The following is an 18,059-nucleotide window of genomic DNA, read 5'->3' as shown; positions in this document are numbered from 1 at the left end:
CAGAGCCACTCTAGCACCTGGGGCAGAGGCCAAAGAGCCATCCCCAGTGCCCGGGGCCATCTTTGCTCCAATGGAGCCTTGGCTGCGGGAGGGGAAGAGAGAGACAGAGAGGAAGGAGGGGGTGGGAGTGGAGAAGCAAATGGGTGCTTCTCCTATGTGCCCTGGCCAGGAATCAAACCCTGGTCCCCCGCACGCCAGGCCGACGCTCTACCGCTGAGCCAACCAGCCAGGGCAAGCTTGACATTTTTATTATTTGTTCACAACTTAGAAAGAGAATGAAAGGGAGTATTGTCCCCCTCCCCAATATCCCCATTAATATTTATAAGTGCTCAGAGTTATGATTTTGGAGAATTGGAAAAGTCTTAAAACATCTTCAGATTGTTAAGCTCTACTGGCCATTTTGACTCATATTAATACTAGAGAAACTAGCTGATATTTTTTATTGCCAAGATCATATCAGGAGACCTGTGATCATAGGCCACTATAAATTGGAGGTACTAATGAAGAAAACAAGACACAGAAGAAAGGGGAGCCTGAATAGGCAGTGGTGAAGTGTACAGAGCATCGTACTGGCACATAGAGGACCCAGGTTCGAAATGCTGAGGTTGCTGACTTGAGTGTGGGCTTATCCGGCTTGAGCATAAGCTCACCAGCTTCAGCACGGGGTCACTAGCTTGAGCGTGGGATTATAGACATGACCCCATTGTCACTGGCTTGAGCAAGGGGTCACTTGCTCTGTTGTAGGCCCCAGTCAAGGGACATATGAAAAAGTAATCAATGAATAATTAAAGAGACTAAGGAGCTACAATGAAGAATTGATGCTTCTCATCTGTCTCCCTTTCTATCTGTCTGTCTGTTTAATATATCAATATTTGCACAAAACAGTTTTATTTTAGACTTGCTAGTAAACACACTGTAATCCTGGCTTTTAAGCTGGGCTTTTCCAGTAACTATGTGAAATTTCAAGGTACTTCTTCTCCCTGAGCTTTATTTTCCTCATGTTTTAAGAAAAAAGGTTCATTATATTATCTCTAAGGAAATTTTATTTGAAATTGCATAGAGTATTACACTGTAGTGTTTATTGTACTACTAAATATCTGGGTAGTTGTTTTATATAGCCAATGTTATATATATTGATAAAAGTTATACAGTAAAACAAGAGCTGAGTTTTCTAAACATGGGAAGAATAAATGATTGTTGAGTTCCTTAATTAAAATACATTAATCCTAACCTGTAGTGGTACAGTGGATCAAGTGTTGACCTAGAATGCTGAGGTTGCTGGTTCAATATCCTGGAATTGCCTGGTCAAGGCACATACGGGAATTGTTGCTTTCTGCTCCTTCCTCGATCTCTCTCTCTCTCTCTCTCTCTCTCTCTCTCTCTCTCTCTCTCTCTCTCCCTGTACCTCACCTCTCTAAAACAAATAAATAAAAATTTAAAAATACATTAAAAAGGTTTATTACATTGGAATTACTTTTTAGTTTATCAATGATTGTTTGCTATAGATTGCTTCTCCCTTTATGTCTAATTTCAAATGGGAATACAGTACAGGTATTTTTGTGAACATGAGTAGCTTAAATCAAGACATCAAGCTTAAATTTAAACTCTTTTCCTGACCAGGTGGTGGCGCAGTGGATAGAGTGTCGGACTGGGATGCCGAGGACCCAGGTTCGAGACCCCGAGGTCGCCAGCTTGAGTGTGGGCTCATTTGGTTTGAGCTAAAGTTCACCAGCTTGACCCAAGGTCGCTGACTCGAGCAAGGGGTTACTCGGTCTGCTGAAGGCCTGCGGTCAAGGCACATATGAGAAAGCAATCAATGAACAACTAAGGTGTCACAATGTGCAACAAAAAACTAATGATTGATGCTTCTCATCTCTCCGTTCCTATCTGTCTGTCCCTGTCTATCCCTCTCTCTGACTCTCTCTCTGTCTCTGTAAAAAAAAATTTAAAAATAAAAAAAATAGTCTTTACCACGACTGCCTCCCACTCCTGACCTTGATCTTGGTGATTACTGAGAAACTTGGAAGAGAGTGGGAATGATTTAATGCCAACAGTTTCGTGCTGCTACTTGGAAACCAATTCTAGATGCAGGCTTGCCCATCTCGTGGTCAGCCAGTAGTACAGTTTTTATAGTAGGAAGTAGCTTTTTCATAAATTGTAAGCAAACTATCATCCTGCCACTGAAAAGTCATTTATTTTTGTCTGAGTATGCCACCAGTCAGTGTCTGTATGTCTATGGATGTGTAGATTTGCATGTGTGCACTTGTCTTCTCCAACTCTATATTGCTCTTGTGGAATTTTGGAATCCTAAGTAAGTGGGCTGTGTGATAAAGGCCAAAGAGACTGGCTATGTGGTCACAATTTCCTGGCAAAGGCCTTCTCCTTGGCAGCTATTGTCATGGGGTTCAGTAAACTTTCTCATAACGTGGGGCAACATATAAATAGTTTAGAAATCAACCATGAGCCAGTCTTAATTGCCTTTAGGAGACAAGTTGCACCTCTGAAACTAGAGAAAGCTACATGTAAATCCATTGTCTACCTAATCACTGGAGTCCTTGGTGTACCTCCCAAGGCCAAGGCTGGATAAATCTTTTGTTGGAAAGGCAGCAGAAGTAAATAAATATGGACAAATGTTTGAAATGAACAGGGAGAGGAATGGTTTTCAGATGATAGAGACTGTGTACACGAAGGGAATGCACTACATAGGGGAAAATGGTAGTAACTACTAGACTACGTCAGGGAAATAAAAAAAAAAACATTCTTTTTTCCTGTTTTGATGAGCTAGCTTATTTGCAAGCTTACTCTTCCTTTTCTAGTTCTAGTGCCCCTTGGAAGCACTGTATCCTTATCTCTTTTTTAGGGAAATAGATTTAGCTGCCTACCGGCCTTAGTACTGGGATGCTGTGTCACTCCTGATGTCAGCTACATGTACTGTCACTGACTTAATTGTGGGAGTACTGGGAATAAATGGATTTGAGGTAATAGTTTTAATTTTTTCATTCAAAATATTCTCAAGTTCAGAGATTTTATAGACCTGAGGACATGTTGCCTCTATAATATCACTTCTTTTAAAAAGTCCAAAAATGACATAAGTGTGACTCTTATGTCAACATGATGCCAATTCGACTGATGTTTAGGACAGCCTGAAACCCAAAGCCATTAACTCCCAGATGCTCATGATTTCCAAGGAAATTTTCTGGGCTTACGGTTATTACTCAGATGGCTCCTTAACTGCTTTTAAGTTGGCACCTTTTACACTTGCTAAATTCAATTTGAAGAAAGAATGGGAGAGAGAGAGAATGTTGTGGAAAGCAATTACCCTGCACTTTTGTGCTCATCACGCTTCCCCCATCATGATGAAGTTGGAGGTCAGTTCTTGTATCAGTCAACATGTCCCAGTCACTAGAATTTTGTTGTACATTACAGATAACCAGTTGTAACTAATTAAACAATAATGATGGCAGTGTGAGCCCTTTCTAGGAATTAATAATCAGCTGGGAAAAACTGATGGCTGGAGAATCAGCTCAAGGCTATTAGCTTCAGTCTGCCATTATCTCCAGAAATGCTCATTTGTAATGTCAATGTTGGTATTGAAAAATAAAAATTGGAAGCAGTTTACTGATGTTTATCATTTATATCTGAATAACAAGTGCCCTATTGTTAAAAGTTGTTCTTTTACAACTTTTAACTTTTACATCCTCTGATTTTTCTTTAATCTAAAAATATGGTTCTTATATACAGTGCATAAAAATGGAATTTCTCAGCTTTTATAAAATCACAGTTTTCTTTCTTTTTAAAAAGAATTCCAAGTTTGGGAAGTTTTCTTTAAATATTTTGGATGGTAAAACCAGATTTTGTTTTCAGCTGTGATCCTGAAATTTGATAAGTGTCTTTATTATCATAACTATCTGCTCATGGCAGGAAATAGTTGCAAGTGTTTTTGAGTAGCAGCTGTTACTGCAAAGATGTGAATTCAATGCACTTCTAAGAAGTTATGGTCATATTCTTAGTAGATTAAGAGAACTATCTGCCAGAAAAAGCTATGTTGGTATGTCTATATAAAAATGTTGATTACTTCTGATGAACGTTATAGGAAAATAGAAGGAAAACCAACTAAAATGTTCATCACCTTCTTGCATAATTGAATGACTTCTAAAGGAAGACAAATATTTCTCATATATAATATCTATGTAGAACTTGTTTTAAACTCAAAATAGTAATTTTAAAAGTATGTTTGTTTTTATATTATTTTTTATCCCAATTTGAAAGAAAGTTCTTGAAGTCAATTAAAGTCCCAGTCAGTGAGCTGGGAATGTTTTGCCAAACACAGAAACTTCAGATCCCATCTAATTTCAGCCATAAGAAGTTTATATTCACCAAACACCATGCCATTTTTCTTTATTATTATTTATTAAGTATTGCGTTATTTACCATAAGAACTGTAAACTTACTTTTGCTCACCTGTATATTTGCACTATATCTCAAACTGAAACATGTGAGCTCTACATGATGCTTATTTAGCTACAATATGGTTATTGGTATTAAAATACTTTATCACACTCCAGGCAGAGTTTAAAAGTTACATTTTTATTGTACCAGCAATAGAGGTATCTGTAGTTGAAAAAGCTATTTCCAAACCTTTAGTATTTAAACAAAACCCCTAAAAACAAAATTGCCAAGCTATTAAATGGTTTTCTTTGAAATTTTGTGGAAGAATGTTGTTTCTATAGTCTTCCCTGGGAGTAGATTTAATTTAAGACCGTTCACTGCTTTCATGAAGCTCTAACTTTAGTTCATTTTGTTATGTGGTGACCACAGTTCTGGATGACGTCCCCCCTGGCACACAGGAATACATTATGTTACGGCAAGATTCCATCCAATCTGCGGAATTAAAGAAAAAAGAATCCCCCTTTCGTGCTAAGTGTCACGAAATCTTCTGCTGCCCACTGAAGCAAGTACACCACAAAGAAAACACAGAGCCGGAAGGTTTGTGCACGACAGACGTGTGTTTTGCTTGTTTTTTCTCATTCTTGTTTCTTTCTTTTCCTTTTTGACTGTGCATTGATTGCCCTCTGGTATGCTGTGTGTTGTTCAGCTCCTGACATAGTTAAGAGGCCTCCTGGCTTGCTGGTGAATGTGTTATGCACTCAGATGGACACTGTGTAATACAGTCATTGCTGGCACAGCATGCAGCGTCTTCCTGCATCCCACAGCTGAAATATTTTCAGCTGGTGTTATTACACTGCCCAGTTTTGGCTGATAAAATTGCTTGCTCCTGTAGGTAACATCTGGCCCAGTCTGTTCCCATCACCTGGTATTCCTGAAGCAGCAGTCAGCTGAGGAATGGCACTACAAAAATGAGATAATGAGAAGATTGTTACAAATTTTCTTACTCTCCTCCAAACCATAAAGCTTCTGCATTGCGCTAGAAGAATGCTTGTGATCTACTTAGTTTGCTGAAGCACGTCCAGACTTGCCATGTAATGCATGCCCAGTTGTACTTTGCAATAGTCAAATGCATGCCTCAAGGAAAGTATGAGTAGCCTGTTTTTCTTTTCAGCTCGAGCACAGGTTTGGTAAACTCTTCCTGATTTTGCTTAAACAGAGAACAAGGTGTTCTGTGCACTCCACGTTACAAATCTATCTGTAAAGTATCTCATCCCTCCAGAAAGAGTATTCATTCATTTTCTCCATCGTTTTTGCAAATATCAAACAGGAACATTTTTCACATCACAAAGGTGGTAAACTATTTTTCCAGCTGTGTACATTTAAACTTCCAAAATGACATTTGGGATGTGTACTGTGTGTGCTAATTAAATGCTTATTAAGAGCCTGTTCCTCCATTATCAAATACCGTCAAAGCAATTTACAAATGAATAACATTGGAAGTGACAAACTTCACCTGTCCTATGACAGTCAGTATAGACTTGCATAAATGGTTCTGCTTCAGTTTCGAAAATTAGCATTGTTCCCATTTCAAGTTGCCCTTTTGTAACATTATGGCTGTCTTCAGTAAAACTATCTTTTTGCCTTGGAAAGGACTTAATGTTCAAAGTTTGATGTGTAAGAAAATTATTCTAACTTGACTATAGTCCCTAGTTTTGTAAAAAGCAAATTTTTACATCTTAAAATGTCCCCTTCTCCTTCCTTTCAAATAGACTTTCAAATGTTCACTTCCAGAAAATGAGAAGTGTACACTTTTTTATTTTTTATTTATTTCAGCAATAGAATAGAACATTTCTATTTTATATTACCCATACTTTGTTATCCAAGCTATTCACTTTGGGTATGAGTTCTGATGTCAACACTTATGTATCTGGAGATGTAAATGGTGATTCTTTACAATGAGTAAAAAGAATATTTTAGTGATTTAGTAAAGAGGACAATTACTTTACTATATATAATGTATCCTAATTTGTTCTGCTTTCTTTTCCCTAAAATTATACATGTGTGTTTATTTGCAAGTATAAAACAGTATCTGTCTTATAGATATATACTGTTTATTATATAATTGTATATCAGATACTCTGCTGATTTTCTGCTTGCACTTGAGCCTGAAACACAAAATTTGGTTTGAGTAAGAAAAACAAGCTATTTAAGAAGCATCTGGTTAAAATCAGTCTAGTAATGAGTTAGTAACTTCAAATCATTTGAACAATACTCAGATTTTTCAAAGAACAATTGAGCCTGACCAGGTGGTGACACAGTGTATAGAACATCAGATTAGGACACAGTAGACCCATGTTCGAAACCTAGAGGTTGCTGGCTTGAGTGCAAACTCATCCGGTTTGGGTGTGGGCTTAACGGCTTGAGCGAGGGGTCGCTGGCCTGAGCATGGGATCATAGACATGACCCCATGGTCCCTGGATTGAACCGAAAAGTTTCTGGCTTGAGGCCCCAGGTTGCTGGCTTGAAGCTCAAGGTTGCTGGCTTGATCAAAGGGCACTAGTTCTGCTGTAGCCCTCCTGGTCAAGGCACATATGAGAAAGCAATCACTGAACAACTAAGGAGCTGCAGTGAAGGACTGATGCTTCTCATCTCTCTCCTTTCCTGCCTGTCTGTCCCTATCTGTCCCTCTCTCTGTCTCTGTCACAAAAAAAGAACATTTGAATAACTAAATTTATATCTCATCCCTTCTCTTGTTGCATATAGTTTTGACAGGATTTTGAAATTATCATCTGGAGAATACTGTTAGCAATGTTTTCAGATATGAGGAATTCTTTAGAGAATGGGTAGCAGTTAAACTCTCCTATACAAATCTTGCATGCTTTTAATCTGTCATTTCATCCACAAGTTGAGTGGCTGCCATCATACCTAGTGTGGCAGTCATCCTTTCAGTTGTAACACTTTGATCATGGGCATTGCCTTTTTTCAGACTGAAGATTTTCTATAGTCTTGCTCTCCTGTCAGATCCACTGAAATAAGGAAGTTAATACTTACTTTCTTACTTTTTATTATGTACTATTTGTAAATAGCATTAGATTCATTAGTAATTTTCTAGGATGACATTTACAATTTTAATGCATTTCTTTCAGGCAAAGGCCCAGAAGCTAATAGTGAACCCAGATCGTAAAATGAAACCACTTGATCTCTGTACAAATTAACAATATCCAGAAGACCTTAGATAGGAGCAAAAGAAAACTTGCTGTGGAAGAAACTTTGGATAAATAAGGAAACATTGCTAAGAAATTAATATGCTTAACTCATGTAGGATACCAAAGCTCATAATTGCCAGGAGGTAAAATAACTGTAGTTTTAGAATAGTTGACTGGCCATTATGGAGACCTGGAAAATTTTTGCACGACTGTTTTTATAAGTGCTATAAGGTATAGTCTATTGTTCTCTCTTATAGTTGCTGTAATGTTTTCTTATAATTGGAACTAAATGATATAATTTTAGTTTTAAACCATGTCCAAACCTTGAAACATTTTATTCTCATGTGAAGCAATTTGAAGAGTGTTTCTCTCATGATCACTGTATCCAAGTATGAGACCATAATTGACCTTGTTTATGGATGACCACCAATTTCACTGCAGGTGAAAACAATAGATAGGATGCTGATGCCATCCATTATTTGGTGTGTGCATGCCAAACTGCCAGTATGACCTCTTATAATGAGGTTCTTTTTATACAGTCCTCATGTGAAAAATGAAAAAAATATATTTAAACTTGGAGGGTAAATAAAAGTTTGAGTTAGGTAAATCTTAAAATGATTAAATTAGGTCAAAGAGGTTTATGTGTATTATGATAAAGCTGGAATTAATTTGCTTCTTGCTCACTAAATTGATAAATCTACCAGTTTTTTGCATTACTGTATATACTATCTTGTTGTTTCTTTTGACAGGTGATTTTTTTAAGCCAGTTTATTTCCATAATTTATGACTTACTGAGATTGCGTACAGACAACTTATTTAAAATTGTGCACAGTCATCTCTGTTTTTAAAGGCATTTTTGTATTATGCCCAGTGCCCTCAGAATTCATATAAAACAATACATGGAATGAGCAATTTATCTCACTGGCTTTACAGAATACACTTTGACAAAAACAGGTCTCTATTTCTGAGCGGCCAATTCTAAAAATAGTTCTTTAATCTCTCCTAAATACTTGTGACTTTTAGTGATGTGATTATTTTCATAAAACCACTTATGATGTAATTTTATGTGAGTACTGGAATTTGGCTGATGAAGAACATACAAATATCTGAGAGTCTAATTTGGCCCAGTGTCAGCAATTCTCTTTATTATGAGAAAGCCACATGGAGAATGAAAATCATTACCATAATCTTTTTCTTACTGTTCTGGGATTTGGCAAGGGTAACTATGATCTTTATAGTTGTATTTTTTTTTTCATTTTTTTCCCTTTTATTGGTATATGTAACAAATTGAAATTACTAATTTAAAGTAACTTCTCAAAGCCAATCTACTATCAGCATAGTTGTTGCCTCCTAAAAACCAGTCATTGGGTTTTACTTATGATCGAAGATTGTACAAAGTAATAACACCAAGATAAATGTGCTTGCATGTGGTTACTGTTGAAAATCTATAGAGAAAACTAAGTCATAGATTCCTAGCATTTACTTATAGGATTACAATAATAAATCTGAAGGAGTTAATATTGGAAAATATCACAGAGATCAGGTATTTGTCACCATATTTTAACTAAAAATTTGGCCTCTTTTGTACAGTTCTTTTTAAATTTGATTTAAAACACACACACACACACTATTTCCCTTAGGATATCTATAACCTTTTAATTCTGAGAGGCATCCAACCATAGTGACTTTGGTTGCAGAAAAGCATCTGTGCTCCAGACTTGTGAGGAAGTATGGCAGCTTTCACCAACCAAAACAAAGCAAGTTTCTGTGCCAAATATTAAGGAGACATGTTTGTAACTAACACAATGACTATTACTTTGTTAATGCCCTGGTTTCTTTATCCCAGAAAGAAAATATATCATCATGCATCTCAGTCTTACCTAAATAGTAGGAGAAGGAGAAGGTAGGAGACTATTAAGAAACATGCAGAAGGAATTGTTTTTTATTTTCATCTTTACATTTTCTTCAACTGTCATCTCTTTTGTGTCTTTTTCTTTTTAATGCTAATTTACTTTTCGAGAAAATATGTCTAATATTGTTTGAATGAATAGTCAGTTTGAAAGAATAAAGCAACTTGTGATACTTGACATCTGAAAATGCCTTGACTTTCAGAAATGATATAACTGAATTCCATATCTGGATAATTGAGGGGATATTTCTATTTTTAATACGAAAACATAGAGCCATATGTTGGGTGACTGTATTCTTATCCTTTTAATTTCAAAATAACTGTGACATAGGGTCTCACTGCATTTAATTTATGACCTTAAGGATGACAAAAATGACACCAGATAACTTTCTTTGTTTATTGAAACAAACGTCAGCTTAATCTTAGAGTCACAAAGAAAATTAAAAAATTGGTTTATGTTAAAATCAAGCTAACGTGAAAAATCTGAAGGCTTTGGTGATTAGCAATGAGTGAACAGCATCCTCTCCCTACAGAGTTTTAACTGTTTTTTTTTTTCTTGTTATACATCAGCTACTTTGTAGAAGACAATTTGTTATATCCCAATAACATTAGAAAACTAGAAATGGCACTGAAGCAATTTCTCTCTTCTCTCCTATTTCCTTACTTTATGGCGGCAAACACAAAATTAAGTCATTTGAGGGATAACTCCTACCTACCCTCTGCGAAACTAGTAATTTGATCCAGGAAATATATTTATCCAACCAGTAATTCAGTTATAGGTCAGGATGGGCATTTATTATTCTCTTATTAGATATATGCAACTCAACTCCTTCTCCAGGCTGGCTTTTTCAGTAAAAACTAACAACCATTCAGCCTTTGATGATTTGCTTTTTAAAGCAACAATCTTCCCTTTTCCTTTGAGCCTGGGTGTTCTCGTTGAGGTGGTGGGGATGTTTTCCTCTGCACAACTCTCCTAACTGAAGTTTCCCTTAGTTAATATTGGAGGCAGATATTTCTTCCTGTGTGAAGCCAACACTGATGGCCCATTTCAAGTAGTTATGTTTAAAATAACACTGCTTTGGGAAAGTGCTCTGAAACGTCTATTGGATAGATAACAGAGTTATGGTGGTGATTTTGATTTGTTTTAAATGTCAAAATCTAAGTACTGATTCTTGAAAAAAATATGGAAACCACTTATCCAGTCATATAGGTGCTATTCCATCAAAGCTGATTACTTCATGGGTTGCATTGCTAACGTGTTCCCGAGGGTCAGGTATTTAAGCAAATCTTTATGTATTTTTTTTATTTTCACAGCCAGTTGATAAAATGACTTAAATTTAAATTAAAATAAAGAAAATCTGATTTTCTGACCCAGCATGGTATGACCCAGATAGACTATGTTCCACTTCCAAAAAGAGCCTGAGTGACTTTTAGTTCTTTTCCCAAATCACGCCCAGTAGTAATCTATGGAGATCTACCTGGTTAAGGTGGTGCACCAGAATGTGCTGCTGATTCACCTCTAATATTCACTCTACCTTTTGTTATTTATTTATTTATTTATTATTTATTTATTTATTTATTTTACAGAGAGAGAGAGAGTCAGAGAAAAGGATAGATAAGGACAGACAGACAGGAATGGAGAGAGATGAGAAGCATCAATCATTAGTTTTTCGTTGTGACACTTTAGTTGTTCATTGATTTCTTTCTCATACGTGCCTTGACCATGGGGCTTCAGCAGACCGAGTGACCCTTTGCTCAAGCCAGCGACCCTGGGTCCAAGCTGGTGAGCTTTGCTCAAGCCAGATGAGCCCACTCTCAAGCTGGCGACCTCAAGGTCTTGAACCTGGGTCCTCCACATCCCAGTCCAATGCTTTAACCACTGCACCACCTCCTGGTCAGGCTACTTTTTGTTTTAAATGGTAACTCACGTACCTGGAGGAAGACAAAGCAGAAATTACACTCTTTTACATTTTCTTAAAAATTATCAGATCGCCCTGGCCGGTTGGCTCAGCGGTAGAGCATCGGCCTAGTGTGTGGAGGACCCGGGTTTGATTCCCGGCCAGGGCACACAGGAGAAGCACCCATTTGCTTCTCCACCCCTCCGCCGTGCTTTCCTCTCTGTCTGTCTCTTCCCCTCCCGCAGCCAAGGCTCCATTGGAGCAAGGATGGCCCAGGCACTGGGGATGGCTCTGTGGCCTCTGCCCCAGGCACTAGAGTGGCTCTGGTCGCAACATGGTGACGCCCAGGATGGGCAGAGCATCACCCCCTGGTGGGCAGAGTGTCGCCCCTGGTGGGCGTGCCGGGTGGATCCCGGTCGGGTGCATGCGGGAGTCTGTCTGACTGTCTCTCCCTGTTTCCAGCTTCAGAAAAATGAAAAATAAAAAATAAAAATAATTATCAGATCAATATTTTTTCAAATTATGTTTCATGAAATACTGATTACGTCTTTATGAAAAGACAGATTCTGTGGTCAAATATATATTTCCAAAAGTCCACACCACTCTTTGCAAGTGCATAACACTATATTAAAGGTTTTGAGGAGTGTTACAAATTAGGAATCTCTTTTACTTTAGGCACTCCAGTAGCAAACATCTTCCAGCTATCAGGCCTTTTTTACTCATAATGTCTATTAAAATCTCACAAGTTTGCTTTGGGAAATACCATGCTGGCTCTACTGAGCAGTGTATTTGCATCAAAGCTGGGCTTCGACAAGTACCATTTTGAAAATGAATGCTTCTCCCTTTCTATCTGACTCTCATTGTATTTAGGGAAGTGTTACTTGAAGTGTGGTCCATGGTTGAGTGCTGGGTCTGAGATTGTTACTTGTCCACAATGAACTAAGTAGCGTGTGCCAGAATGTAAATCAATGCACAGCTTCCTTCATCAAGAAAGTATTGCTGGGCCCTGGCCGGTTGGCTCAGTGGTGGAGCATCGGCCTGGTGTGCAGGAGGCCCGGGTTCGATTCCCAGCCAGGGCACACAGGAAAAGCGCCCATCTGCTTCTCCACCCCTCCCCCTCTCCTTCCTCTCTGTTTCTCTCTTCCCCTCCTGCAGCCGAGGCTCGATTGGAGCAAGGTTTGCCCGGGCGATGAGGATGGCTCTGTGGCCTCTGCCTCAGGCGCTGGAATGGCTCTGATTGCGGCAGAGGGACGCCCCAGATGGGCAGAGCATCGCCCCCTGGTGGGCATGCCGGGTGGATCCCCGTCGAGTACATGTGGGAGTCTGTCTGACTGCCTCCCTATTTCCAACTTCAGAAAAATACAAAAAAAAAAAAAAAAAAAAAAAAAAAAAAAGAAAGAAAAAGGATTGCTGTCTTGCTGTGAAAAATAATGTCAACTGAACTCAATTTAAAAATGTACTTAGAGACATAGTTCATAAAGCAGCACTAAGTCTTTGGACCATATTATGAAAGGCAACACTTTATACTACTTATTTGATTCTCAACTATAGCTAAACTCCAGAATCACCTGAGGACTTTTTAAAATAATATTTATTCCTGAGCTCAAAATCAGACCAAAACAAACCAACTCACCAACAATTTCTTCAAACAAAAACCTTCCCGGTGGTTCTAGTGTTCTAACAAGATAGGAATCTTTACCTTAGCAAATTATCACCTTGGCATAATGTCTGTGATGTGATGTCAGCTGTCAATTCAGAATTTCTATCATGCTGATTACATGGGCCTCTTTAGGAGGTGCTTTATGATTAAGGGGCATTGCTAGACAGGCAGCACTTATATGATCTTTATAACTTGTAGCCATGTAAGATACCAACTTTCCCACTACATACACACAAACGCACACGCACACCTTTTGGAAGTCCCTTTGCTACTTTGTCCCTGTGCTTTAAAAAAAAAATCAAGGTTTTCTGTAAGAGTGTGGTAATCTGCCACCTTGTGACCAACAGCCCTTTTTCCAAGTCACTATTGCAACACTTGTTCAGTTCTCAAACTATGATTCAGTTTGCAAACATGGGCAGAAGTGTCTAGGAACCACATATGACTTTATTTAAAGAATAAGATGGAGAAGGATAAGAGATTATTCATATGACAAAAAAGTACTACTATTTCTTTACTTTATTGTTACTTCTCTAAGATAAGATTACAAGAGTTGGCTCAACCTGCTCATGACGTGGGTGTCTGTCCCCAAGTTACAGCAGATGTTGTTATCACTGAAGCATTGCTCTCTTATCATATAGACATCAGCAGTTACTGCACTATAAAATTATTACAGCAGCATGGATGTGAAACTGACTTTGGCATGATTGAGAAACTTCAATTGCTATCCATGTTTGTAAATAATTCTTATGATTGCATAATATATTGATTCAGATTCTTATGTGTTACACACTCAGCATTTGTTGACCTGCTGAAAAATATGAAGCTTGAAAAATAGCCTCAGGAAAGTGTAAACAAGAGATATAACATCTTTTATTTCATCAACACTTACCCTTGTCTTGTTTCACAGCCAATATCCACACTCACTTCAACACATCAAAATTACATGTCTACTTCCACTCATGTGCTAGCATATTTCTACTTATGAGTTCCAGCTATTTTAAGATATGTATTCTTAGAAGGTCAACCTTCAAGTATGTCCAGCTTTGGAAGCAACAAGTGCATACTGGCTGGAAGACCAGACTTACCTAGAGGAAGGGGAACAGAGCATAGTTCTACTAGACTGCTTCAGCACACAGTTAGAGTACTGTGCAAAGCCACTTAGAGACATGATCACAATAGCACTTTCAGGTAGAGGCTGCTTACAAGATTGCACATATGAGCAAACTAAGTTACAGAAAGGTTAAATCACTTTCTTGACAAATGACAGGATCAACTTGTACCCAGTTTTTTTGGCCTCCAAAGCCCATGCGTTTTCCCTTTCATGGCTTCTCCATATACTCAGCTTTCTTTCTCTTGCCTTTTATGTGGGTTTGTTATTCAAAACCAATTTTAGTGAAGGAAGGACATCTTAGCCTTGAATAAAATGTTGTTTACACTCCATTCTCAGCTTTTCTATGACATGAAAGTGTCATAAGCAGAAGAATCTCAGGAGGTACTTGTTAATTCTGTGGATCTATAGTTAGGTAGAGTGTAACATTCACACAAAGTAAATAAAATTACCCTTATCTTCAAGCAGGTGAATATTTTGTCCAGGACACACAAAGAAAAAATGGAACTAAATTCAATTTTAATGTAATATAATTGCCCCTAGATTAAAACAAAACAAAACAAAAAAGGACATAAACAAGTCACCTGCTTAATTGCCTTTTTTAAGCCAGGGGATGTCCTTTAACTATAATGGTAGAAATGAGGAATCTTATTAAATTTAATAAGAAGCTGATTCTATTGCTTCACTTTTCTCAGATCAGTAAAATTGCCACCACTGAGAGGAATCTTAAGACTTGTTCTAAGCACATCCACAGTTCCGTAGGATTAAATATTACCTATAGGTTTAGATATTAGCAGTGAATTATCTTTTATTATTTGATGTAACCCTACTCTCTAGTTTGAGGTCAATAATTTAATAATATTTGGTAATTATCCAGAATTTATTATGCACCAAATACTTTACCTAGAACTATACAATCTTCCTAGACTGAGTCACAAAGAAGTGGAAAACTTAAATAGACTTATAAGCAAGGAGGAAATAGAAACAGCTATCAAAAACCTCCTAAAAAACAAAAGTCTAGGACCACATGGCTACACTAATGAATTCCATCAAACATTCAAAGAAGACTTGGTACCTACCCTCCTCAAATTCTTCCAAAAAAATACAAGAAGCAATACTTCCCAACACATTTTAAGATGCCAACATAACTATCATACCAAAACAACACAAAGAAACAGAAATACAGATTAATATCTCTAATGAATACAGATGCAAAAGTCCTAAACAAAACATTAGCAAATTGAATATAACAACACACTAAAGAATAATACATCACGATCAAGTGGTATTCATTCTAGGAGCACAAGGATGGTTCAACATATGGAAATCAATCAACATAATATACCACATCAACAAAACAAGAAACAAAAACCACTTGACTTCATTAATAGATGCAATAAAAAGCATTCGATAAGATACAATATGCCTATACATTTAAAACACTCAATAAAATCAGATTAGAAGAAAACCATCTCAACATAATAAAAGCCATCTATGACAAACTATCAGCTAATATCACACTAAAATGTGAAAAATGAAGGCTTTTCCTCTAAAATCAGGAACAAGACAAGGCTGCCCAGTCTCTCCACTCTTATTCAATACAGTTCTGAAAGTTTTAGACAGAGTGGTCAAGCAAGAGAAAGAAATAAAAAACATCCACACCAAGAAAGAAGAAATAAAGGTATCATTTTTTGCAGATGACATGATGTTGAATATAGAAAACCCCAAGGACTCCATCAAAAAACTATTAGAATCAATAAAACAATACAGTAAAGTCACAGAATGCAAAATAAATATGCAAAGTCTATTGCTTCTCTATATCCTAACAATGAAACTGAGGAAAATGAACCGAAAAAAATTTCTGTAAAACTGTATGTTGTATTATGCTAATAGCAGCCTCATGCATCTCATGTTTACCACATCTCTTGATTGCATTTATTTCTCTTGTGCTTTATTTGATCATGTGCTCTTTTATACAGTAACATACTGTACAGGCTTGCAGCCTAGGAGTAATAGGATATGTTACATAACCTAGGTGTGTAGTAGGCTATACCATCTAGTTTTGTGTAAATTCACTCTATGATATTCGCACAGTGATGAAATTGCCTAATGACACATTTCTCATAACCTATCCCCATCATTAAACAGCACATGACTGTATAGAACAGATGTCTCTTCCCTTCTCACACCCTTGTAAATAACTGCCGTCAATCACTGAATTGGGTTTTGTTGCAATGACCCTTCATAGATGAAGTGTTAAGGAATCACATACTCCCTGTTATTTTTTTAGCAGGTCTTTGTTAAAGATGTTATTGATTTTTCTTTTCCATAATACATCTAATGTGTAAGTTTTTTTTCCAAATAAATTATCTTTCTTATTTGTTCTTTTAATGTAGTTAAGTTTGCTCAATATTTCTATTTATTTTATTTTATTATTTTTTTGAGAGAGAGAAAGAGACAAATAGGGTAGGGAGAGAGATGAGAAGCATAGACTCAGAGTTGTGGCACCTTAGTTGCTCATCGATTGCTTCTCATATATGCCTTAACAGGGGAGCTGCAGCCAAAGCACTCACCCCTTGTTCAAGCCAGTGACCTTGGGATTCAATCCACTGATATTTGGGCTCCAACCAGCAACTGTGGGGTCATATATATGATCCCATGCTCAGGCTGACAACCCCACACTCAAGCTGGTGAGACTGCGCTCAAGTTGGTGAACTCAGTTTCCAACCTGCTTCCTCAGTTCCCCAGGCCCACACACTATCCACTGCACCACTACCTGGTTAGGCACTGCTCAATATATTTTTTGTGATAGAGACAGAGAGAGGGACAGATAGGAACAGACATACAGGAAGGGAGAGAGATTAGAAGCATCAATTTTTTGTTACAACTCCTTAGTTGTTCATTGATTACTCTCTCACATGTGCCTTGACCGGGGGGCTGAGCTACAGCAGAGTAAGTGACCCCTTACTTAAGCTAGCAACCTTAGGATCAACCCAGCGACCTTGGTCTTTAAGCCAGTGACCTTTGGGCTCAAGCCAGCAACCATGGGGTCATGTCTATGATCCCACACTCAAACCACTGACCCCAAGCTCAAGCTAGTGAGCTGCACTCAACCTGGCAACCTCCGCGTTTCAAACCTGGGTCTTCTGTGTCTCAGTCTGATACTCTATCCACTGTGCCACCGCCTGGTCAGGCTGCTCAATATTTTTAATAGCTTAAAAGTATGGGACCACTAGAAATTCAAATTAAAAGTAAATTAGTTGCCACTTGAGTTCAGGATTTTAGAATTGACATACTTTGAAGTTATATTAATATGTTACTGTGATCAAGGATGACATGATGTGAGTTTCCAATAAAGCAAGTGTTTTGCTTACTCTAGAAATGTGCACCCTTGCTATACTATGGAAATTGATTTCTTATCCCTCAATGAAAGTTTCTTGCTGAATCCAAGAGCTGGTATTTCAAAAGAAGAAATACACAGTTTTGTGGTGAAGAACTGTTGAGTTGACAATATAATATGGAGTCTACATAGCTGAGCTGAATTTTCATCAAGTACTTATAAATTTGGATTCCATAAAAAAGTTAACTTGCCAAGCAACATTTGATAAAAGTTTTTCACACAAAAAAGTTTCCTCTTGTCCAAGGTAAAATAACCCTTCCTTAGTGGTCTCAAGAGAAAAAGGAAGCATTGTATTTTCAGGATGAGAATATAAAAAATTAAAGTTATAAATTTTTTTCATAATGTAAGTTGGTCCAGAGGGTTTTGTGAAAATTACTTTCAAAGAAAGCTTTGTACTTGGATCAGTCCTTAATTAAGATTACATTAAGGCCCTGGCTGGATACCTTAGTTGATTAAAACATCGTCCTGATGCTCAGAGGTTGCCAGTTT

General features: G+C 37.5%; 1 protein-coding gene across 5 annotated transcripts in view; it reads left to right on the top strand.

Annotated features, from left to right (window-relative positions):
* Window positions 1–18,059, top strand: part of FGF13 (fibroblast growth factor 13) — a 745,910-nt gene that overhangs the window by 457,052 nt on the left and 270,799 nt on the right. For 4 of the 5 annotated variants that reach the window (XM_066357006.1, XM_066357005.1, XM_066357007.1 and 1 more), the window contains exon 3: window positions 4,819–4,986. The exons of the other annotated variant lie outside the window; for it this stretch is intronic. In XM_066357006.1, coding sequence (XP_066213103.1) covers window positions 4,819–4,986 — 168 coding nt within the window. The remainder of the gene's footprint in view (window positions 1–4,818; window positions 4,987–18,059) is intronic. 5 annotated transcript variants of the gene reach the window in all.

Source organism: Saccopteryx leptura, chromosome X, assembly GCF_036850995.1.
Source record: "Saccopteryx leptura isolate mSacLep1 chromosome X, mSacLep1_pri_phased_curated, whole genome shotgun sequence".
Classification (NCBI taxonomy): Eukaryota; Metazoa; Chordata; class Mammalia; order Chiroptera; family Emballonuridae; genus Saccopteryx; species Saccopteryx leptura.
The sequence above is the reverse complement of the archived record's forward strand: the minus strand, read 5'-3'. Positions and strand labels throughout refer to the sequence as shown.